Source organism: Coturnix japonica, chromosome 3, assembly GCF_054131305.1.
Source record: "Coturnix japonica strain WE chromosome 3, WE-NBRP24, whole genome shotgun sequence".
NCBI classification, from domain to species: Eukaryota; Metazoa; Chordata; class Aves; order Galliformes; family Phasianidae; genus Coturnix; species Coturnix japonica.
This window is the reverse complement of record NC_140665.1, coordinates 69,028,151-69,049,766: the sequence shown is the minus strand read 5'-3', so window position 1 is coordinate 69,049,766 and position 21,616 is coordinate 69,028,151. Positions and strand designations below refer to the sequence as shown.

Genomic DNA, 21,616 nt, shown 5'->3' with positions numbered 1-21,616 from the left:
AGGCATGGGAAAGGTGTATCTCACAGTGGCAAAAGGGCTCTGGGATGGGAATTAGCGGAGCTCATTCCTAGAGTTTTAAACGAGATTTAAAGGGGTGTGGGGTTGTAGCTGGACTCGCACTGTTGGGGCAGCTCTCCTGGACTGATCAAGGCCAGGTGGCCTCCCACCCCACTACGGTGAAATCCGCATGCTCAGCTTGCTCCCTGAAATGCCTGTATACCAATGCATGCAGCACAGGGGATAAGCAGGAGGAGTTAGAAATCCGTGTTCGGGCAGAAGATGAAGGTCTGGTGGCAATTACAGAGACTGGGTGGGACAGATCACAAGACTGGAATGTGGTCATGGATGGCTGTGTCCTTCTCAGGAAAGATGGGCAAGCAAGGCAAGGTGGTGGAGTTGCTCTTTACGTGGGAGAGCAACTAGAACGCACTGAGTACTGTCCAGGGGTTGGATGAGGACCACATTGAGAGTCTGTAGGTGGGAATTAAGGGGCAGGCTGGCATGGGTGGCACTGCTGTGGGTGTCTGCTACAGACCACAGGGTCAGAACTAGGAGGCTGACAAGGCCTTCTACAGGCAGCTGATAGCAGCCTCACCATTACAGGCCCTTGCTATAATGGGTAAATTAAGTATGCTGGCATTTGCTGGGAGACCTGCTCAGCTAGCCATCCACAAGCCACCCAAGAGGTTCCTCCAGTGCACTGATGATAACTTCCTGATGCAAACGGTGGATGAGCCAACTAGGGGAGGAGCGCTGATGGATCCCATTCTCACTAACAAAGAGGGTTTTGTTTAAGTGCTGAAGGTTGAGGGCAGCCTTGGTTGTGGTGACCAGGAGATGATGGAGTTTGGAATCTCGTGTGGAAGGATCAGAAAACCAAGCAGAATCACAATCCTGGACTTCAGTGGGGCCAACTTGGTCCTTTTCTAGCAATTGCTAGGGGAAGTCCCATGGGACAGGGTACTTGAAGGTAAAGGGGCCCAAGATACTTGGTAAGCATTGACAGACTGCTTCTGCCAAGCTCACGATCATCACATCCCAAACAGGCAGGGAATCAAGAAAGGGAGCCAGGAGACCTGCATGGTTAAACAGGGGACTGCTGGGAAAAATCAAGTGGAAGAGGAGGGTCTACAGATCACGGATGGAGTGGCTGGCTGCCTGGGAGGAACAAAAGCCTGTTGTCAGAGAATTAAGGGAGGCAGCCAGGAAAGCTAAGGCCTCCGTAGAGATTACTCTGGCTAGAGTGGTCAAGGACAACAGAAACTGCTTCTTCAAATACACGGCAGACAAAACTAACTCTAGAGGCAATGTAGGCCCATTGATGAATGAGGTGGGAGCCCATGTAACGGAAGATGCAGAGAACATGGAGCTCCTAAATGCCTCCCTTGTATCAGTCTGTTTTGTACGAGGTCCTCCAGAAAGATCATCCTTTTCACCTAAGGCTGTCCAGAGGATCCTAGATCTACACTGCTCACAAATGAGCAATTATACCGAGGCCTGGAATGCTAACTTATCAGAATCCCGAAGCTGTGGGGATGCTAACCATGGCTGCTCCCCCAGCTCCTGCCCAGCTGCTTATTCCTTACCCTCCTCATAATAGTGGGTTAATAATACGACGGAAAAACAGAGCAAAGGTGAGGGAGGTCTCACACCAGCTGTATTCTGTACAAAGCAATTTCAGTTTGAAGAAGATTATTTAATTGCCCTTTAAAAAAGGACTAGGATGGGGAGAACTAAAAGCAAACTAAAACCACTTTCCCATTGTAACTCGTGTCTAACTCAGGTATCTGAAGTAAAGATGGCAGCAGTGCATCTCAAGGATGGTCCCCAAACTGGTACATGTGTTCACTTGTTGCCAAAGCTCCAATTCTATGTACTTTTTGATTAAACTCAAGTTATGTCCATAACTCCTCCCATTCCCATGCTGGGGGCTACTGCCAGCCTACTTCCATATGGGCTGTGGGACTGTGACCTCAGAGAGTTATCCCCAGCTGCCAGACTGTGACCTCATGGCTCTGCCCGTGTAAACCAGCAGCCAGCACTCGGTCCCTCCCAGTGCGGTCGTGGCCAGCTTTGAGCAATGGTTGTCGACAGCTTTCTCCTTATCTCCAGCCTCCTTCTGGTGGCTGGGGTGACTCTGCTCACAACTACCTGGCGCCGGCAGGTAGGGAAATTTGAGGATGGGAGTCACTTGAGGCTAGGTGACTCGGGGCTTTGGGGTGAGGATTAGGGCTGCCCTGCATGTCCTCTCACTGTGCCACGTTCATGTGCTTGTAGGGTTCTGACCGGCGCCGGCAATGGTGGGGATTGTGGCAGCAAGTGTTAGCACTGATGTCAGGTGAGTCCCCTGAGGGTCAGCCTGGAACATTCCCAGGCAGGACCAGCCTGCTGGGAGGAGCCAAGCTTCGTACGGGCCTCTGTCATGTAGCAGCCAGACCAGGTGGGCCTGGAGGACACCCAGTGACCCTGCCCTACTGTGGCTCAGACCTGCTCCCTGTTTTACAGGTGCTGAGATTCAGGCAGGCAGGCACAGGAGCCCCCTGTGCAGGCCACGTGGCTCCTGGCAGCAAGCATCGAGAAGGCAGGGCAGTCCCATCATGCCCCATCTGATCCTGCCTGGAATGACCCGGCCTTGGTTGCAGCGCAGTCCGTGCCACTCTCTTTTCATGAACACTGGTACTGCGAACTCCATGGGGAAACCCGGCAGGCTTCCTGGACTGGACCAGCGCCCACAGCTTCTGGTGGCACGTGGGACCCCGAGGACACTGAGTCAGCATTCAAGGCCTGGCAGTGGATTTAAAGACCTGCCACCTGATATCTCCAAGTGCGCAAAGCCACCAGTGAAGGGGATGATCTTTCAGGAGGGCCTTGTTCAAACAGAAGAGAGAAAACGCTGGTGGGAATACAAGACCAAGAGGCCTGTTTGGCCTATGCGCCCCCCAGTGCTTCCCAAAGGGCACAAGGAAGCAGGAGCAGCAACAAGACCATCCCAGGGACCAGCCTTGAGCCTGGAGAAAAAAGCGGGCACCAAAACTGAAACCTGCCAGCCCTTCAACTCTGGCTTCACTGACAAGAGAAGCACAGAGAAATCAGACAGGATCGCTGCGGAAAGGCTGTACCGGCAGCTCCTGGTGTCCCTGAAACAGCCCAAGACTAACAACAATGGTCAACAAGTCGGGCAGCGGAACTGAAGATCAAACACCTGGCACCTCTTCCTGCACACTGCCACCAGTGGAGGAGTTGATGGTGCATGAGAACATCCTTCGAACAGAGGAATCTCAGCCCTAGGAACATCACTTGCATAACACAGTTTCAGTCTGAGATCTTTCAGATTTCTAAAAAAATAATTTCATTAAATTCATGCTAGTTTTCAGACAATTGCTATCCTTCTTTCTTGGCTTTTAGCAATAAGAGCAATCTCTCTCTATGAAGAATAGTTAAGACTGCACTGGGGAAGGGATCTGAAGCAAAAGGGGCCGATGGGGGCTTTTTGAATACATCAAAAGTTCTCTGCCTGTGCCAGGGGGCTGGCAGCTTGTGGGCAGGCTGCCAAGCTTGTGTGGAAGGAGCCAGCACTGCCCACTCTGGACCAGGCTACCAGGCCATCAGTAGCCTCAGTGAGGGCAGCAGCTGGCTGCTACCCACAGAGCACACACGGTGAGCAAACATTTTTGGTGTGTGCACCTTGCTGGCTGCAACCTGTGTGGCAGGGTGTTGAGCCTCTGGCAGTATGACACAAATGCCTGGTTATGGGACTGGTGCTATAGGCAGGGCTGTGGGTTCTTTGATTGTGGCTGGTTTTGTAAGACTCCAGACTGGTCAGTAAGGCATGGGAAAGGTGTATCTCACAGTGGCGAAAGGGCTCTGAGATGGGAATTAGCGGAGCTCATTCCAAGAGTTTTAAACAACATTTGAGGGGGGGTGTGGTTTAGCTAGACTTGCTCTGTTGGGGCAGCTCTCCAGGACTGATCAAGGCCACGTGGCCTCCCACTGCCCTATGATGAAATCGGCGTGCTGAGCTTGCTCCCTGAAATGCCTGTACACCAATGCATGCAGCATAGGGGATAAGCAGGAGGAGTTAGAAATCCGTGTTCAGGCAGATGATGAAGGTCTGGTGGCAATTACATAGACTGGGTGGGACAGATCACAAGGCTGGAATGTGGTCATGGATGGCTGTGTCCTTCTCAGGAAAGATGGGCCAGCAAGGCAAGGTGGTGGAGTTGCTCTTTACGTGGGAGAGCAACTAGAACGCGCTGAGTACTGTCCAGGGGGTGGACGAGGACCACGTTGAGAGTTTGTAGGTGGGAATTAAGGGGTAGGCTGATATGGGTGGCACTGCTGTAGGTGTCTGCTACAGGCCAAAGGATCAGAACTAGGAGGCTGACAAGGCCTTCTACAGGCAGCTGATAGCAGCCTCACAATTACAGGCCCTTGCTATAATGGGTAAATTAACTGTGCTGGCATTTGCTGGGAGACCTGCTCAGCCAGCCATCCACAAGCCACCCAAGAGGTTCCTCCAGTGCATTGATGGTAACTTCCTGATGCAAACGGTAGATGAGCCAACTAGGTGAGGAGCGCTGATGGATCCCATTCTCACTAACAAGGAGGGTTTTGTTTAAGTGCTGAAGGTTGAGGGCAGCCTTGGTTGTAGTGACCAGGAGATGATGGAGTTTGGAATCTAGTGTGGAAGGATCAGAAAACCAAGCAGAATCACAATCCAGGACTTCAATGGGGCCAACCTGGTTCTTTTCTAGCAATTGCTAGGGGAAGTCCCACGGGACAGGGCCCTTTAAGGTAAAGGGGCCCAAGATAGTTGGTAAGCATTGATGGACTGCTTCTGCCAAGCTCACAATCAGAGCATCCCAAACAGGCAGGGAGTCAAGAAAGGGAGCCAGGAGACCTGCATGGTTAAACAGGGAACTGCTGGGAAAAATCAAGTGGAAGAGGAGAGTCTACAGATCACGGATGGAGGGTCTGGCTGCCTGGGAGGAACAAAAGCCTGTTGTCAGAGAATTAAGGGAGGCAGCCAGGAAAGCTAAGGCCTCCTTAGAGATTAGCCTGGATAGAGTGGTCAAGGACAACAGAAACTGCTTCTTCAAATACACGGCAGACAAAACTAACTCTAGAGGCAATGTAGGCCCATTGATGAACGAGGTGGGAGCCCGGGTAACGGAAGATGCAGAGAACGTGGAGTTCCTAAATGCCTCCCTTGTCTCAGTCTGTTTTGTACAAGGTCCTCCAGAAAGATTATTCCTTTCACCCAAGGCTGTCCAGAGGAGCCTAGATCTACACTGCTCAGAAATAAGCAATTATTACAAGGCCTGGAATGCTAACTTATCAGAATCCTGAAGCTGTGGGGATGCTGACCATGGCTGCTCCCCCAGCTCCTGCCAAACTGCTCCATTGCACACCCTCCTCATAATGGTGGGGTGAATGATATGACGGTAAAACTGAGCAAAGTAGAGGGAGGTCTCACACCAGCTGTATTCTGCACAAAGCACTTTCAGTTTGAAGAAGATTCATTTAATTGCCCATTAAAAAAGTACTCGGATAGGGAGAAATAAAAGAAAACTAAAACCGCTTTCCCATTCTAACTCATGTCTAACTCAGGTATGTGAAGTAAGGATGGTAGCGGATCATCTCAAGGATGGTCCCCAAACTGATAAATGTGTTCACTTGTTGCCTAAGCTCCAATTCTATGTACTTTTTGATTAAATTCAAGTTATGTCCATAACTCCTCCCATCCCCATGCTGGGGGCTACTGCCAGCCTACTTCCATATGGGCTGTGGGGCTGTGACCTCACAGAGTTATCCCCAGCTGCCAGACTGTGACCTCATGGCTCTGCCCGTGTAAACCAGCAGCCAGCACTCGGTCCCTCCCAGTGCGGTCGTGGCCAGCTTTGAGCAATGGTTGTCGACAGCTTTCTCCTTATCTCCAGCCTCCTTCTGGTGGCTGGGGTGACTCTGCTCACCACTTCCTGGCGCTGGCAGGTAGGGAAATTTGAGGATGGGAGTCACTGGAGGCTAGGTGACTCGGGGCTTTGGGTTGGTTGCTAGTGCTGCCCCACAAGTCCTGTCACTGTGCCAACCATGTTCATGTGCTTGTAGGTTTCTGACCGGCGCCGGCAATGGTGGGGATTGTGGCAGCATGTGGTAGCACTGATGTCAGGTGAGTCCCCTGAGGGTCAGCCTGGCACATTCCCAGGCAGGACCAGCCTGCTGGGAGAAGCCAAGCTTCATACTGGCTTTCTGTCATGTAGCAGCCAGGCCAGGTGGGCCTGGAAGATCCCCGGTGGCCCCCCTGCCCTACTGTGGCTCAGACCTGCTCTCTGTTTTATAGGTGCTGAGAGTCAGGCAGGCAGGCACAGGAGCCCCCTGTGCAGGCCACGTGGCTCCTGGCAGCAAGCATCGAGGAGGCAGGGCAGTACCATCGTGCCCCATCTTATCCAGCCAGGAAAGACCCGGCCTTGGTTGCAGTGCAGTCCGTGCTCCAATCTTTTCATGAACACTGCTACCACGAGCTTCATGGGGAAACCCGGCAGGCTTTCTGGACGGGACCAGCGCTCGCAGCTTCTGGTGGCATGTGGGACCCACATGTCCCTCCATCACCGTTCAAGGCCAGACAGTGGATTTAAAGACCTGCCACCTGAGATCTCCAACTGCGCAAAGCCACCGGTGAAGGGGATGATCTTTCAGGAGGGCCTTGTTCAAACAGAAGAGAGAAAACGCTGGTGGGAATACAAGACCAAGAGGCCTGTTTGGCCTATGCACCCCCCAGCACTTCCTAAAGGGCACAAGGAAGCAGGAGCAGCAGCAAGACCATCCCGGGGACCAGCCTTGAGCCTGGAGAAAAAAGCGGGCACCAAAACCTGCCAGCCCTTCAACTCTGGCTTCACTGACAAGAGAAGCACAGAGAAATCAGACAGGCTCGCTATGGAAAGTCTGTACCGGCAGCTCCTGGTGTCCCTGAAAAGGCCCAAGACTAACAACGAAGGTCAACAACAAGTCGGGCAGCGGAACTGAAGATCAACCTCCTGGCACCTCTTCCTGCACACTGCCACCAGTGGAGGAGTTGATGGTGCATGAGTACATCCTTCAAACAGAGGAATCTCAGCCCTAGGAACATCACTTGCATAACACAGTTTCAGTCTGAGGTCTTTCAGATTTCTAAAAAAATAATTTAATAAAATTCATGCTAGTTTTCAGACAATTGCTATCCTTCTTTCTTGGCTTTTAGCAATAACAGCAATCTCCTTCTATGAAGAATGGGTAAGACTGCACTGGGGAAGGGATCTGAAGCAAAAGGGGCCATTGGGGGCTTTTTGAAGCCATCAGTAGTGCTCTGCCTGTGCCAGGGCGCTGGCAGCTTGTGGGCAGGCTGCCAAGCTTGTGTGGAAGCAGCCAGCACTGCCCACTCTGGACCAGGCTACCAGGCCATCAGTAGGTTCAGTGAGGGCAGCAGCTGGCTGCCACCCACAGAACACACAGGGTGAGCAAACATTTTTGGTGTGTGCACCTTGCTGTCTGTATCCTGTGCAGCAGGGCGTTGAGCCTCTAGCAGTATGCAGATGCCTGGTTATGGGACTGGTGCTACAGGCAGGGTTGTGGGTTCTTTGATTGTGGCTAGTTTTGTAAGACATCGGACCAGTCAGTAAGGCATGGGAAAGGTGTATCTCACAGTAGCAAAAGGACTCTGGGATGGGAATTAGCAGAGCTCATTCCAAGAGTTTTAAATGAAATTTGAAGGGGTGTGGGGCTGTAGCTGGACTTGCACTGTTGGGGCAGCTCTCCAGGACTGATTGAGGCCAGGTGGCCTCCCACTGCCCTATGGTGAAATCGGCGTGCTCAGCTTGCTATCTGAAATGCCTGTACACCAATGCATGCAGCACATGGGATATGCAGGAGGAGTTAGAAATCATGGTTCAGGTAGGAGAAGAAGGTCTGGTGGCAATTATAGAAAATGGGTGGGACAGATCACATGATTGGAATGTGATCATGGATGGCTGTGTCCTTCTCAGGAAAGAAGGGCCAGCAAGGCGAGGTGGTGGAGTTGCTCTTTACGTGGGACAGCAACTAGAATACACTGAGTACTGTCCAGGGGTTCATGATCAGAGCATCCCAAACAGGTAGGGAGTAAAGAAGGGGAGCCAGGAGACCTGCATGGTTATACAGGGGACTGCTGGGCAAACCCAAATGAAGAGTAGAGTCTACAGATCATGGATGGAGGGGCTGGCCGCCTGGCAGAAATGGAAGGCTGTTGTCACAGAATAAAGGGAAGCAGCTAGGAAAGCTAAGGCTTCCTTAGATTTTAACCTGGCTGGAGTCGTCAAGGACAACAGAAACTGCTTCTTCAAATACATGGCAGAAAAAACTAACACTAGAGGCAATTTAGGGACACTCATGAATGAGGTGGGTGCCCGTGTAACGGAAGATGCGGAGAAGGTGGAGTTGCTAAATGCCTCCCTTGTCTCAGTCTGTTTTGAACGAGGCCCTCCTGAAAGATCATTCCTTTCACCCAAGGTTGTCCAGAGGAGCCCAGATCTACACTGCTCAGAAATGAGCAATTATTACAAAGCCTGGAATGCTAACTTATCAGAATCCTGAAGCTGTGGGGATGCTGACCTTGGCTGCTCCCCCACCTCCTGCCCAACTGCTCCATTGCTTACCCTCCTCATAATGGTGGGGCTGAATGATACCATGGAAGAACTGAACAAAGGAGAGGGAGGTCTCACACCAGCTGTATTCTGCACAAAGCACTTTCAGTTTGAAGAAGATTCATTTAATTGCCCATTAAAAAAGTACTAGGATAGGGAGAACTAAAAGCAAACTAAAACTACTTTCCCATTCTAACTCGTGTATAACTCAGGTATTTGAAGTAAGGATGGCAGTGGTGCATCTCAAGGATCGTCCCCAAACTGGTACATGTGTTCACTTGTTGCCTAAGCTCTTATTCTATGTACTTTTTGATTAAACTCAAGTTATGTCCATAACTCCTCCCATCCCCATGCTGGGGGCTACTGCCAGCCTACTTCCATATGGGCTGTGGGGCTGTGACCTCACAGAGTTATCCCCAGCTGCCAGACTGTGACCTCATGGCTCTGCCCCTGTAAACCAGCAGCCAGCACTCGGTCCCTCCCAGTGCGGTCGTGGCCAGCTTTGAGCGATGGTTGTCGACAGCTTTCTCCTTATCTCCAGCCTCCTTCTGGTGGCTGGGGTGACTCTGCTCACCACTTCCTGGCGACGGCAGGTAGGGAAATTTGAGGACGGGAGTCACTTGAGGCTAGGTGACTCGGGGCTTTGGGTTGGGTGCTAGGGCTGCCCCACAAGTCCTGTCACTGTGCCAACCATGTTCATGTGCTTGTAGGGTTCTGACCGGCACCGGCAATGGTGGGGATTGTGGCAGCAAGTGGTAGCACTGATGTCAGGTGAGTCCCCTGAGGGTCAGCCTGGCACATTCCCAGGCAGGACCAGCCTGCTGGGAGAAGCCAAGCTTCGTACGGGCCTCTGTCATGTAGCAGCCAGGCCAGGTGGGCCTGGAAGATCCCCAGTGGCCCCCCTGCCCTACTGTGGCTCAGACCCACTCTCGTTTTATAGGTGCTGAGAGTCAGGCAGGCAGGCACAGGAGCCCCATGTGCAGGCCACGTGGCTCCCGGCAGCAAGCATCGAGAAGGCAGGGCAGTCCCATCGTGCCCCATCTTATCCAGCCAGGAAAGACCCGGCCTTGGTTGCAGTGCAGTCCGTGCTCCTCTCTTTTCATGAACACTGGTACCACGAGCTTCATGGGGAAACCCGGCAGGCTTCCTGGACTGGACCAGCACCCACAGCTTCTGGTGGCATGTGGGACCCCCATGTCCCTCCATCACCGTTCAAGGCCTGGCAGTGGATTTAAAGACCTGCCACCTGAGATCTCCAAGTGCGCAAAGCCACCAGTGAAGGGGATGATCTTTCAGGAGGGCCTTGTTCAAACAGAAGAGAGAAAACGCTGGTGGGAATACAAGACCAAGAGGCCTGTTTGGCCTATGCGCCCCCCAGCACTTCCCAAAGGGCACAAGGAAGCAGGAGCAGCAACAAGACCATCCTGGGGACCAGCCTTGAGCCTGGAGAAAAAAGCAGGCACCAAAACTGAAACCTGCCAGCCCTCCAACTCTGGCTTCACTGACAAGAGAAGCACAGAGAAATCAGACAGGCTCACTATGGAAAGGCTGTACCGGCAACTCCTGGTGTCCCTGAAACGGCCCAAGACTAACAACGATGGTCAACAACAAGTCGGGCAGTGGAACTGAAGAGCAACCTCCTGGCACCTCTTCCTGCACACTGCCACCAGTGGAGGAGTTGATGGTGCATGAGAACATTCTTCGAACACAGGAATCTCAGCCCTAGGAACATCACTTGCATAACACAGTTTCAGTCTGAGGTCTTTCAGATTTCTAAAAAAATAATTTAATTAAATTCATGCTAGTCTTCAGACAATTGCTATGCTTCTTTCTTGAGTTTTAGCAATAAGAGCAATCTCTCTCTATGAGGAACAGGTAAGACTGCACTGGGGAAGGAATCTGAAGGAAAAGGGGCCGATGGGGGCTTTATGAAGCCAGCAAAAGTGCTCTGCCTGTGCCAGGGGGCTGGCAACTTGTGGGCAGGCTGCCGAGCTTGCGTGGACACAGCCGGCACTGTCCACTCTGGACCAGGCTACCAGGTCATCCGTAGCCTCAGTGAGGGCAGCAGCTTGCTGCCACCCACAGAGCACTCAGGGTGAGCAAACGGTGTTTGTGTGTGCACCTTGCCGGCTGCAACCTGTGCGGCAGGGTGTTGAGTCTCTGGCAGTATGACACAAATGCCTGGTTATGGGACAGGTGCTATAGGCAGGGCTGTGGGTTCTTTGATTGTGGCTGGTTTTGTAAGACATCGGACCAGTCAGTAAGGCATGGGAAAGGTGTATCTCACAGTGGCAAAAGGGCTCTGAGATGGGAATTAGCGGAGCTCATTCCTAGAGTTTTAAACGAGATTTGAAGGGGTGTGTGGTTTAGCTGGACTTGCACTGCTGGGGCAGCTCTCCAGGACTGATCAAGGCCAGGTGGCCTCCCACCCCACTACGGTGAAATCAGCATGCTCAGCTTGCTCCCTGAAATGCCTGTACACCAATGCATGCAGCACAGGGGATAAGCAGGAGGAGTTAGAAATCAGTGTTCGGACAGAAGATGAAGGTCTGGTGGCAATTACAGAGACTGGGTGGGACAGATCACAAGACTGGAATGTGGTCATGGATGGCTGTGTCCTTCTCAGGAAAGATGGGCCAGCAAGGCGAGGTGGTGGAGTTGCTCTTTACGTGGGAGAGCAACTAGAATACACTGAGTATTGCCCAGGGGTGGTTCATGATCAGAGCATCCCAAACAGGTTGGGAGTAAAGAAGGGAGCCAGGAGACCTGCATGGTTATACAGGGGACTGCTGGGCAAACCCAAGTGGAAGAGGAGAGTCTACAGATCACGAATGGAGGGGCTGGCTGCCTGGGAGAAATGGAAGGCTGTTGTCACAGAATGAAGGGAAGGCAGCCAGGAAAGTTAAGGCTTCCTTAGAGTTTAACTTGGCTAGAGTGGTCAAGGACAACAGAAACTGCTTCTTCAAATACATGGCAGAAAAAACTAACACTAGAGGCAATGTAGGGACACTGATGAATGAGGTGGGTGCCCGTGTAACAGAAGATGCAAAGAAGGTGGAGTTCTAAATGCCTCCTTTGTCTCAGCCTGTTTTGAACGAGGCCCTCCTGAAAGATCATTCCTTTCACCCAAGGCTGTCCAGAGGAGCCCAGATCTACACTGCTCTGAAAAGAACAATTATAACAGGGCCTGGAATGCTAACTTATCAGAATCCTAAAGCTGTGGGGACGCTGACTGCGGCTGCTCCCCCACCTCCTGCCCCGCTGCTCCATTGCTTACACTCCTCTCAGTGGTGGGCTGAATGATATACCAAGGAAGAACTGAACAAAGGAGATGGAGTTCTCAGACCAGCTGTATTCTGCACAAAGCACTTTCAGTTTGAAGAAGATTCATTTAATTACCGATTAAAAAAGTACGAGGATAGGGAGAACTAAAAGCAAACTAAAACCACTTTCCCATTGTAACTCGTGTCTAACTCAGGTATTTGAAGTAAGGATGGCAGCGGCACATCTGAAGCATGGTCCCAAAACTGGTACATGTGTTCACTTGTTGCCAAAGCTTCGATTCTATGTACTTTTTGATTAAACTCAAGTTATGTCCATAACTCCTCCCATCCCCATGCTGGGGACTACTGCCAGCCTACTTCCATATGGGCTGTGGGGCTGTGACCTCACAGAGTTATCCCCAGCTGCCAGACTGTGACCTCATGGCTCTGCCCGTGTAAACCAGCAGCCAGCACTCGGTCCCTCCCAGTGCGGTCGTGGCCAGCTTTGAGCGATGGTTGTCGACAGCTTTCTCCTTATCTCCAGCCTCCTTCTGGTGGCAGGGGTGACTCTGCTCACCACTACCTGGCGCCGGCAGGTAGGGAAATTTGAGGATGGGAGTCACTTGAGGCTAGGTGACTCGGTGCTTTGGGGTGAGGGTTAGGGCTGCCCTGCATGTCCTGTCACTATGCCACGTTCATGTGCTTGTAGGGTTCTGACCGGCGCCGGCAATGGTGGGGATTGTGGCAGCAAGTGGTAGCTCTGATGTCAGGTGAGTCCCCTGAGGGTCAGCCTGGCACATTCCCAGGCAGGACCAGCCTGCTGGGAGAAGCCAAGCTTCGTACCGGACCCTGTCATGTAGCAGCCAGACCAGGTGGGCCTGGAAGATCCCTGGTGGCCCCCCTGCCCTACTGTGGCTCAGACCTGCTCCCTGTTTTACAGGTGCTGAGAGTCAGGCAGGCAGGCACAGGAGCCCCCTGTGCAGGCCACGTGGCTCCCGGCTCCAAGCATCACGAAGGCAGGGCAGTCCCATCGTGCCCCATCTCATCCAGCCAGGAATGACCCGGCCTTGGTTGCAGCGCAGTCTGTGCCCCTCTCTTTTCATGAACACTGCTACCGCGAACTCCATGGAGAAACCCGGCAGGCTTCCCAGACTGGACCAGTGCCCGCAGCTTCTGGTGGCACATGGGACCCCCAGGATACCGAGTCAGCGTTCAAGGCCTGGCAGTGGATTTAAAGACCTGCCACCTGAGATCTCCAACTGCACAAAGCCACCGGTGAAGGGGATGATCTTTCAGGAGGGCCTTGTTCAAACAGAAGAGAGAAAACACTGGTGGGAATACAAGACCAAGAGGCCTGTTTGGCCTATGCGCCCCCCAGTGCTTCCCAAAGGGCACAAGGAAGCAGGAGCAGCAGCAAGATCATCCCAGGGACCAGCCTTGAGCCTGGAGAAAAAAGCGGGCACCAAAACTGAAACCTGCCAGCCCTTCAGCTCTGGTTTCACTGACAAGAGAAGCACAGAGAAATCAGACAGGCTCGCTATGGAAAGGCTGTACCAGCAGCTCCTGGTGTCCCTGAAAAGGCCCAAGATTAACAACGATGGTCAACAACAAGTCGGGCAGCGGAACTGAAGAACAACCTCCTGGCACCTCATCCTGCACACTGCCACCAGTGGAGGAGTTGATGGTGCATGAGAACATCCTTCGAACACAGGAATCTCAGCCCTAGGAACATCATTTGCATCACACGGTTTCAGTCTGAGGTCTTTCAGATTTCTAAAAAAATAATTTAATTAAATTTATGATAGTCTTCAGACAATTGCTATCCTTCTTTCTTGGCTTTTAGCAATAAGAGCAAGCTCTCTCTAGGAAGAACAGTTAAGACTGCACCGGGGAAAGGATCTTAAGCAAAAGGGGCCGATGGGGGCTTTTTGAATACATCATAAGTTCTCTGCTTGTGCCAGGGGGCTTGCAAATTTTGGGCAGGCCTCTGAGCTTGCGTGGACATAGCCAGCACTGTCCAATCTGGACCAGGCTACCAAGTCATCAGTAGTCTCAGCGAGGGCAGCAGCTTGCTGCCACCCACAGAGCACTCAGGGTGAGCAAACGGTGTTTGTGTGTGCACCTTGCTGGCTGCAACCTGTGTGGCAGGGTGTTGAGCCTCTGGCAGTATGACACAAATGCCTGGTTATGGGACTGGTGCTATAGGCAGGGCTGTGGGTTCTTTGATTGTGGCTGGTTTTGTAAGACTCCAGAGTGGTCAGTATGGCATGGGAAAGGTGTATCTCACAGTGGCAAAAGGGCTCTGAAATGGGAATTAGCGGAGCTCATTCCAAGAGTTTTAAACAAGATTTGAGGGGGTGTGTGGTTTAGCTGGACTTGCACTGCTGGGGCAGCTCTCCAGGACTGATCAAGGCCAGGTGGCTTCACACCCGACTACGGTGAAATCGGTGTGCTCAGCTTGCTCCCTGAAATGCCTGTACATCAGTACATGCAGCATGTGGGGATAAGCAGGAGGAGTTAGAAATCCGTTTTTGGGCAGATCATGAAGGTCTGGTGGCAATTACGTAGACTGGGTGGGACAGATCACAAGGCTGGAATGTGTTCATGGATGGCTGTGTCCTTCTCAGGAAAGATTGGTTAGCAAGGCGAGGTGGTGGAGTTGCTCTTTACGTGGGAGAGCAACTAGAACGTGCTGAGTACTGTCCAGGTGTGGATGAGAACCACTTTGAGAGTTTGTAGGTGGGAATTAAGGGGTAGGCTGGCATGTGTGGCACTGCTGTGTCTGCTACAGGCCACAGGATCAGAAGTAGGAGGCTGACAAGGCCTTCTACAGGCAGCTGATAGCAGCCTCACCATTACAGGCCCTTGCTATAATGGGTAAATTAAGTATGCTGGCATTTGCTGGGAGACCTGCTCAGCCAGCCATCCACAAGCCACCCAAGAGGTTCCTCCAGTGCACTGATGATAACTTCCTGATGCAAACGGTGGATGAGCCAACTAGGGGAGGAGCGCTGATGGATCCCATTCTCACTAACAAGGAGGGTTTTGTTTAAGTGCTGAAGGTTGAGGGCAGCCTTGGTTTTGGTGACCAGGAGATGATGGAGCTTGGAATCTCGTGTGGAAGGATCATGTCCTTCTCTAGCAATTGCTAGGGGAAGTCCCACAGAACAGGGTACTTGAAGGTAAAGGGGACCAAGATAGTTGGTTAGCATTGACGGACTGCTTCTGCCAAGCTCACAATCATCGCATCCCAAACAGGCAGGGAGTCAAGAAAGGGAGCCAGGAGAGCTGCATGGTTAAACAGGGGACTGCTGGGAAAATAAAGTGGAAGAGGAGGGTCTACAGATCACGGATGGAGTGGCTGGCTGCCTGGGAGGAACAAAACGTTGTTGTCAGAGAATGAAGGGAGGCAGCCAGGAAAGCTAAGGCCTCCTTAGAGATTACTCTGGCTAGAGTGGTCAAGGACAACAGAAACTGCTTCTTCAATTGAATACACGGCAGACAAAACTAACTCTAGAGTCAATGTAGGCCCATTGATGAACGAGGTGGGTGCCCGGGTAACGGAAGATGCAGAGAACATGGAGCTCCTAAATGCCTCCCTTGTCTCAGTCTGTTTTGTACGAGGTCCTCCAGAAAGATCATCCTTTTCACCTAAGGCTGTCCAGAGGACCCTAGATCTACACTGCTCACAAATGAGCAATTATACCGAGGCCTGGAATGCTAACTTATCAGAATCCTGAAGCTGTGGGGATGCTGACCGTGGCTGCTCCCCCAGCTCCTGCCCAACTGCTTATTCCTTACCCTCCTCATAATGGTGGGTTAATAATACGACGGAAAAACAGAGCAAAGGTGAGGGAGGTCTCACACCAGCTGTATTCTGTACAAAGCAATTTCAGTTTGAAGAAGATTATTTAATTGCCCTTTAAAAAAGGACTAGGATGGGGAGAACTAAAAGCAAACTAAAACCACTTTCCCATTGTAACTCGTGTCTAACTCAGGTATCTGAAGTAAAGATGGCAGCAGTGCATCTCAAGGATGGTCCCCAAACTGGTACATGTGTTCACTTGTTGCCAAAGCTCCAATTCTATGTACTTTTTGATTAAACTCAAGTTATGTCCATAACTCCTCCCATCCCCATGCTGGGGGCTACTGCCAGCCTACTTCCATATGGGCTGTGGGGCTGTGACCTCACAGAGTTATCCCCAGCTGCCAGACTGTGACCTCATGGCTCTGCCCGTGTAAACCAGCAGCCAGCACTCGGTCCCTCCCAGTGCGGTCGTGGCCAGCTTTGAGCAATGGTTGTCGACAGCTTTCTCCTTATCTCCAGCCTCCTTCTGGTGGCTGGGGTGACTCTGCTCACCACTACCTGGCGCCGGCAGGTAGGGAAATTTGAGGATGGGAGTCACTTGAGTCTAGGTGACTCAGGGCTTTGGGGTGAGGGTTAGGGCTGCCCTGCATGTCCTCTCACTGTGCCACGTTCATGTGCTTGTAGGGTTCTGACCGGCGCCGGCAATGGTGGGGATTGTGGCAGCAAGTGGTAGCACTGATGTCAGGTGAGTCCCCTGAGGGTCAGCCTGGCACATTCCCAGGCAGGACCAGCCTGCTGGGAGAAGCCAAGCTTCGTACCGGCCTCTGTCATGTAGCAGCCAGGCCAGGTGGGCCTGGAAGATCCCCGGTGGCCCCCCTGCCCTACTGTGGCTCAGACCCGCTCCCTGTTTTACAGGTGCTGAGAGTCAGGCAGGCAGGCACAGGAGCCCCCTGTGCAGGCCACGTAGCTCCCGGCTCCAAGCATCACGAAGGCAGGGCAGTCCCATCGTGCCCCATCTCATCCAGCCAGGAAAGACCCGGCCTTGGTTGCCATGCAGTCCATGCTCCTCTCTTTTCATGAACACTGGTACTGCGAACTCCATGGGGAAACCCGGCAGGCTTCCTGGACTGGACCAGCACCCACAGCTTCTGGTGGCACATGGGACCCCCAGGTCTCTCCATCACCGTTCAAGGCCTGGCAGTGGATTTAAAGACCTGCCACCTGAGATCTCCAACTGCACAAAGCCACCGGTGAAGGGGATGATCTTTCAGGAGGGCCTTGTTCAAACAGAAGAGAGAAAACGCTGGTGGGAATACAAGACCAAGAGACCTGTTTGGCCTATGCGCCCCCCAGTGCTTCCGAAAGGGCACAAGGAAGCAGGAGCAGCAGCAAGATCATCCCTGGGACCAGCCTTGAGCCTGGAGAAAAAAGCGGGCACCAAAACTGAAACCTGCCAGCCCTTCAACTCTGGCTTCACTGACAAGAGAAGCACAGAGAAATCAGACAGGCTCGCTACAGAAAGGCTGTACCGGCAGCTCCTGGTGTCCCTGAAACGGCCCAAGACTAACAACGATGGTCAACAACAAGTCGGGCAGCGGAACTGAAGAACAACCTCCTGGCACCTCTTCCTGCACACTGCCACCAGTGGAGGAGTTGATGGTGCATGAGAACATCCTTCGAACACAGGAATCTCAGCCCTAGGAACATAATTTGCATCTCACTGTTTCATTCTGAGGTCTTTCAGATTTCTAAAAAAATAATTTAATTAAATTTATGCTAGTCTTCAGACAATTGCTATGCTTCTTTCTTGAGTTTTAGCAATAACAGCAAGCTCTCTCTAGGAAGAACAGTTAAGACTGCACTGGGGAAGGGATCTGAAGGAAAAGGGGCCGATGGGGACTTTTTGAAGCCAGCAAAAGTGCTCTGCCTGTGCCAGGGGCCTGGCAGCTTGTGAGCAGGCTGCTGAGCTTGTGTGGAAGCAGGCAGCACTGCCCACTCTGGACCAGGCTACCAGGCCATCCATAGCCTCAGTGAGGGCAGCAGCAGCTGCTGCCGACAGAGCACGCGGGGTGAGCAAACGGTGTTTGTGTGTGCACCTTGCTGGCTGCAACCTGTGTGGCAGGGCTTTGAGCCTCTGGCATTACGACACAACTGCCTGGTTATGGGACAGGTGCTATAGGCAGGGCTGTGGGTTCTTTGATTGTGGCTGGTTTTGTAAGCCATCGGACCAGTCAGTATGGCATGGGAAAGGTGTATCTCACAGTGGCAAAAGGGCTCTGGGATGGGAATTAGCGGAGCTCATTCCAAGAGTTTTAAATGAGATTTGAGGGGGTGTGTGGTTTAGCTAGACTTGCACTGTTGGGGCAGCTCTCCAGGACTGATTAAGGCCAGGTGGCCTCCCACCACCCTAGGGTGAAATCGGTGTGCTCAGCTGGCTCTCTGAAATGCCTGTACACCATTGCATGCAGCATGGGCCATAAGCAGGAGGAGTTAGAAATCCGTGTTCAGGCAGAAGATGAAGGTCTGGTGGCAATTGCGTAGACTGGGTGGGACAGATCACAAGGCTGGAATGTGGTCATGGATGGCTGTGTCCTTCTCAGGAAAGATGGGCCAGCTAGGCAAGGTGGTGGTGTTGCTCTTTACGTGGGAGAGCAACTAGAACGTGCTGAGTACTGCCCAGGGGTTGGATGAGGACCACGTTGAGAGTTTGTAGGTGGGAATTAAGGGGCAGGCTGGCATGGGTGGCACTGCTGTGGGTGTCTGCTACAGGCCACAGGGTCAGAACTAGGAGGCTGACAAGGCCTTCTACAGGCAGCTGATAGCAGCCTCACCATTACAGGCCCTTGCTATAATGGGTAAATTAAGTATGCTGGCATTTGCTGGGAAACATGCTCAGCTAGCCATCCACAATCCACCCAAGAGGTTCCTCCAGTGCACTGATGACAACTTCCTGATGCAAAAGGTGGATGAGCCAACTAGGGGAGGAGCGCTGATGGATCCCATTCTCACTAACAAGGAGGGTTTTGTTTAAGTGCTGAAGGTTGAGGGCAGCCTTGGTTGTGGTGACCAGGAGATGATGGAGTTTGGAATCTTGTGTGGAAGGATCAGAAAACCAAGCAGAATCACAATCCTGGACTTCAGTGGGGCCAACTTGTTCCTTTTCTAGCAATTGCTAGGGGAAGTCCCATGGGACAGGGTACTTGAAGGTAAAGGGGCCCAAGATAGTTGGTAAGCATTGACGGACTGTTTCTGCCAAGCTCACAATCATCGCATCCCAAACAGGCAGGGAGTCAAGAAAGGGAGCCAGGAGACCTGCATGGTTAAACAGGGGACTGCTGGGAAAAATCAAGTGGAAGAGGAGGGTCTACAGATCACGGATGGAGTGGCTGGCTGCCTGGGAGGAACAAAAGCCTGTTGTCAGAGAATGAAAGGAGGCAGCCAGGAAATCTAAGGCCTCCTTAGAGATTACTCTGGCTAGAGTGGTCAAGGACAACAGAAACTGCTTCTTCAAATACACGGCAGACAAAACTAACTCTAGAGGCAATGTAGGCCCATTGATGAATGAGGTGGGAGCCCATGTAACGGAAGATGCAGAGAACGTGGAGTTCCTAAATGCCTCCCTTGTCTCAGTCTGTTTTATACGAGGTCCTCCAGAAAGATCATCCTTTTCACCTAAGGCTGTCCAGAGGACCCTAGATCTACACTGCTCACAAATGAGCAATTATACCGAGGCCTGGAATGCTAACTTATCAGAATCCCGAAGCTGTGGGGATGCTAACCATGGCTGCTCCCCCAGCTCCTGCAAAACTGATCCATTGCTAACCCTCTTCATAACGGTGGGGTGAATGATACGATGGAAGAACTGAACAAAGGAGAGGGAGGTCTCACACCAGCTGTATTCTGCACAAAGCAATTTCAGTTTGAAGAAGATTATTTAATTGCCCTTTAAAAAAGGACTAGGATGGGGAGAACTAAAAGCAAACTAAAACCACTTTCCCATTGTAACTCGTGTCTAACTCAGGTATCTGAAGTAAAGATGGCAGCAGTGCATCTCAAGGATGGTCCCCAAACTGGTACATGTGTTCACTTGTTGCCAAAGCTCCAATTCTATGTACTTTTTGATTAAACTCAAGTTATGTCCATAACTCCTCCCATCCCCATGCTGGGGGCTACTGCCAGCCTACTTCCATATGGGCTGTGGGGCTGTGACCTCACAGAGTTATCCCCAGCTGCCAGACTGTGACCTCATGGCTCTGCCCGTGTAAACCAGCAGCCAGCACTCGGTCCCTCCCAGTGCGGTCGTGGCCAGCTTTGAGCAATGGTTGTCGACAGCTTTCTCCTTATCTCCAGCCTCCTTCTGGTGGCTGGGGTGACTCTGCTCACCACTACCTGGCGCCGGCAGGTAGGGAAATTTGAGGATGGGAGTCACTTGAGGCTAGGTGACTCGGGGCTTTGGGGTGAGGGTTAGGGCTGCCCTGCATGTCCTCTCACTTCCAACCACGTTCATGTGCTTGTAGGGTTCTGACTGGCGCCGGCAATGGTGGGGATTGTGGCATCAAGTGGTAGCACTGATGTCAGGTGAGTCCCCTGAGGGTCAGCCTGGCACATTCCCAGGCAGGACCAACCTGCTGGGAGGAGCCAAGCTTCGTACGGGCCTCTGTCATGTAGCAGCCAGGCCAGGTGGGCCTGGAAGATCCCCGGTGGCCCCCCTGCCCTACTGTGGCTCAGACCCGCTCCCTGTTTTACAGGTGCTGAGAGTCAGGCAGGCAGGCACAGGAGCCCCCTGTGCAGGCCACGTGGCTCCTGGCAGCAAGCATCGAGAAGGCAGGGCAGTCCTATCGTGCCCCATCTGATCCTGCCTGGAATGACCCGGCCTTGGTTGCAGCGCAGTCCGTGCCACTCTCTTTTCATGAACACTGGTACTGCGAACTCCATGGGGAAACCCGGCAGGCTTCCTGGACTGGACCAGCGCCCACAGATTCTGGTGGCACGTGGGACCCCGAGGACACTGAGTCAGCATTCAAGGCCTGGCAGTGGATTTAAAGACCTGCCACCTGAGATCTCCAAGTGCGCAAAGCCACCAGTGAAGGGGATGATCTTTCAGGAGGGCCTTGTTCAAACAGAAGAGAGAAAACGCTGGTGGGAATACAAGACCAAGAGGCCTGTTTGGCCTATGCGCCCCCCAGTGCTTCCCAAAGGGCACAAGGAAGCAGGAGCAGCAGCAAGATCATCCCGGGGACCAGCCTTGAGCCTGGAGAAAAAAGCGGGCACCAAAACTGAAACCTGCCAGCCCTCCAACTCTGGCTTCACTGACAAGAGAAGCACAGAGAAATCAGACAGGATCGCTGCGGAAAGGCTGTACCGGCAGCTCCTGGTGTCCCTGAAACAGCCCAAGACTAACAACAATGGTCAACAAGTCGGGCAGCGGAACTGAAGATCAAACTCCTGGCACCTCTTCCTGCACACTGCCACCAGTGGAGGAGTTGATGGTGCATGAGAACATCCTTCGAACACAGGAATCTCAGCCCTAGGAACATCACTTGCATAACACAGTTTCATTATGAGATCTTTCAGATTTCTAAAAAAATAATTTCATTAAATTCATGCTAGTTTTCAGACAATTGCTATCCTTCTTCCTTGGCTTTTAGCAATAAGAGCAATCTCTCTCTATGAAGAATAGGTAAGACTGCACTGGGGAAGGGATCTGAAGCAAAAGGGGCCGATGGGGGCTTTTTGAAGCCATCAGTAGTGCTCTGCCTGTGCCAGGGGGCTGGCAGCTTGTGGGCAGGCTGCCAAGCTTGTGTGGAAGGAGCCAGCACTGCCCACTCTGGACCAGGCTACCAGGCCATCAGTAGCCTCAGTGAGGGCAGCAGCTGGCTGCTACCCACAGA

At 52.4% G+C, this 21,616-nt stretch overlaps 6 protein-coding genes across 6 annotated transcripts; all 6 read left to right on the top strand.

The window, feature by feature from the left end:
- The first annotated feature begins 1,141 nt into the window (after positions 1-1,141).
- LOC146761455 (uncharacterized) lies at positions 1,142-3,311 on the top strand. The gene is made up of 3 exons (XM_085542603.1): positions 1,142-1,342; positions 2,113-2,164; positions 2,506-3,311. Exons 1-3 carry the CDS (start codon positions 1,142-1,144, stop codon positions 3,189-3,191), a joined length of 939 nt encoding a protein of 312 aa, XP_085398729.1. The 3' UTR covers positions 3,192-3,311.
- A 2,428-nt stretch (positions 3,312-5,739) lies between these two features.
- On the top strand, positions 5,740-7,183 carry LOC146761454 (uncharacterized). Its single transcript, XM_085544315.1, has 3 exons — positions 5,740-5,991; positions 6,109-6,169; positions 6,341-7,183. Exons 1-3 carry the CDS (start codon positions 5,908-5,910, stop codon positions 7,021-7,023), a joined length of 828 nt encoding a protein of 275 aa, XP_085400441.1. The 5' UTR covers positions 5,740-5,907; the 3' UTR covers positions 7,024-7,183.
- A 1,980-nt stretch (positions 7,184-9,163) lies between these two features.
- Positions 9,164-10,283, top strand: LOC146761453 (uncharacterized). Its single transcript, XM_085542602.1, has 3 exons — positions 9,164-9,247; positions 9,365-9,425; positions 9,595-10,283. Exons 1-3 carry the CDS (start codon positions 9,164-9,166, stop codon positions 10,281-10,283), a joined length of 834 nt encoding a protein of 277 aa, XP_085398728.1.
- Positions 10,284-12,429: 2,146 nt separating this feature from the next.
- Positions 12,430-13,552, top strand: LOC146761452 (uncharacterized). Its single transcript, XM_085544314.1, has 3 exons — positions 12,430-12,513; positions 12,627-12,687; positions 12,858-13,552. The coding sequence occupies exons 1-3, from the start codon at positions 12,430-12,432 to the stop codon at positions 13,544-13,546; spliced, it is 834 nt and encodes a 277-aa protein (XP_085400440.1). The 3' UTR covers positions 13,547-13,552.
- Positions 13,553-15,973: 2,421 nt separating this feature from the next.
- Positions 15,974-17,440, top strand: LOC146761451 (uncharacterized). The gene is made up of 3 exons (XM_085544313.1): positions 15,974-16,296; positions 16,410-16,470; positions 16,641-17,440. The coding sequence occupies exons 1-3, from the start codon at positions 16,213-16,215 to the stop codon at positions 17,327-17,329; spliced, it is 834 nt and encodes a 277-aa protein (XP_085400439.1). The 5' UTR covers positions 15,974-16,212; the 3' UTR covers positions 17,330-17,440.
- Positions 17,441-19,804: 2,364 nt separating this feature from the next.
- LOC146761450 (uncharacterized) lies at positions 19,805-21,313 on the top strand. The gene is made up of 3 exons (XM_085544312.1): positions 19,805-20,127; positions 20,243-20,303; positions 20,474-21,313. The coding sequence occupies exons 1-3, from the start codon at positions 20,044-20,046 to the stop codon at positions 21,157-21,159; spliced, it is 831 nt and encodes a 276-aa protein (XP_085400438.1). The 5' UTR covers positions 19,805-20,043; the 3' UTR covers positions 21,160-21,313.
- The last annotated feature ends 303 nt before the right edge of the window (positions 21,314-21,616 follow it).

Coding starts and splice junctions, on each gene's coding strand:
- LOC146761455 (XM_085542603.1), top strand. CDS start 1,142: ATGGAGTGGCTGGCTGCCTGGGAGGAACAAAAGCCTGTTGTCAGAGAA. Junction 1,343..2,112: donor TGAATGAGGTGGGAGCCCAT/GTAACGGAAGAT, acceptor CCTTATCTCCAG/CCTCCTTCTGGTGGCTGGGG. Junction 2,165..2,505: donor CAACTACCTGGCGCCGGCAG/GTAGGGAAATTT, acceptor CCTGTTTTACAG/GTGCTGAGATTCAGGCAGGC.
- LOC146761454 (XM_085544315.1), top strand. CDS start 5,908: ATGGTTGTCGACAGCTTTCTCCTTATCTCCAGCCTCCTTCTGGTGGCT. Junction 5,992..6,108: donor CCACTTCCTGGCGCTGGCAG/GTAGGGAAATTT, acceptor ATGTGCTTGTAG/GTTTCTGACCGGCGCCGGCA. Junction 6,170..6,340: donor TGTGGTAGCACTGATGTCAG/GTGAGTCCCCTG, acceptor TCTGTTTTATAG/GTGCTGAGAGTCAGGCAGGC.
- LOC146761453 (XM_085542602.1), top strand. CDS start 9,164: ATGGTTGTCGACAGCTTTCTCCTTATCTCCAGCCTCCTTCTGGTGGCT. Junction 9,248..9,364: donor CCACTTCCTGGCGACGGCAG/GTAGGGAAATTT, acceptor ATGTGCTTGTAG/GGTTCTGACCGGCACCGGCA. Junction 9,426..9,594: donor AGTGGTAGCACTGATGTCAG/GTGAGTCCCCTG, acceptor CTCGTTTTATAG/GTGCTGAGAGTCAGGCAGGC.
- LOC146761452 (XM_085544314.1), top strand. CDS start 12,430: ATGGTTGTCGACAGCTTTCTCCTTATCTCCAGCCTCCTTCTGGTGGCA. Junction 12,514..12,626: donor CCACTACCTGGCGCCGGCAG/GTAGGGAAATTT, acceptor ATGTGCTTGTAG/GGTTCTGACCGGCGCCGGCA. Junction 12,688..12,857: donor AGTGGTAGCTCTGATGTCAG/GTGAGTCCCCTG, acceptor CCTGTTTTACAG/GTGCTGAGAGTCAGGCAGGC.
- LOC146761451 (XM_085544313.1), top strand. CDS start 16,213: ATGGTTGTCGACAGCTTTCTCCTTATCTCCAGCCTCCTTCTGGTGGCT. Junction 16,297..16,409: donor CCACTACCTGGCGCCGGCAG/GTAGGGAAATTT, acceptor ATGTGCTTGTAG/GGTTCTGACCGGCGCCGGCA. Junction 16,471..16,640: donor AGTGGTAGCACTGATGTCAG/GTGAGTCCCCTG, acceptor CCTGTTTTACAG/GTGCTGAGAGTCAGGCAGGC.
- LOC146761450 (XM_085544312.1), top strand. CDS start 20,044: ATGGTTGTCGACAGCTTTCTCCTTATCTCCAGCCTCCTTCTGGTGGCT. Junction 20,128..20,242: donor CCACTACCTGGCGCCGGCAG/GTAGGGAAATTT, acceptor ATGTGCTTGTAG/GGTTCTGACTGGCGCCGGCA. Junction 20,304..20,473: donor AGTGGTAGCACTGATGTCAG/GTGAGTCCCCTG, acceptor CCTGTTTTACAG/GTGCTGAGAGTCAGGCAGGC.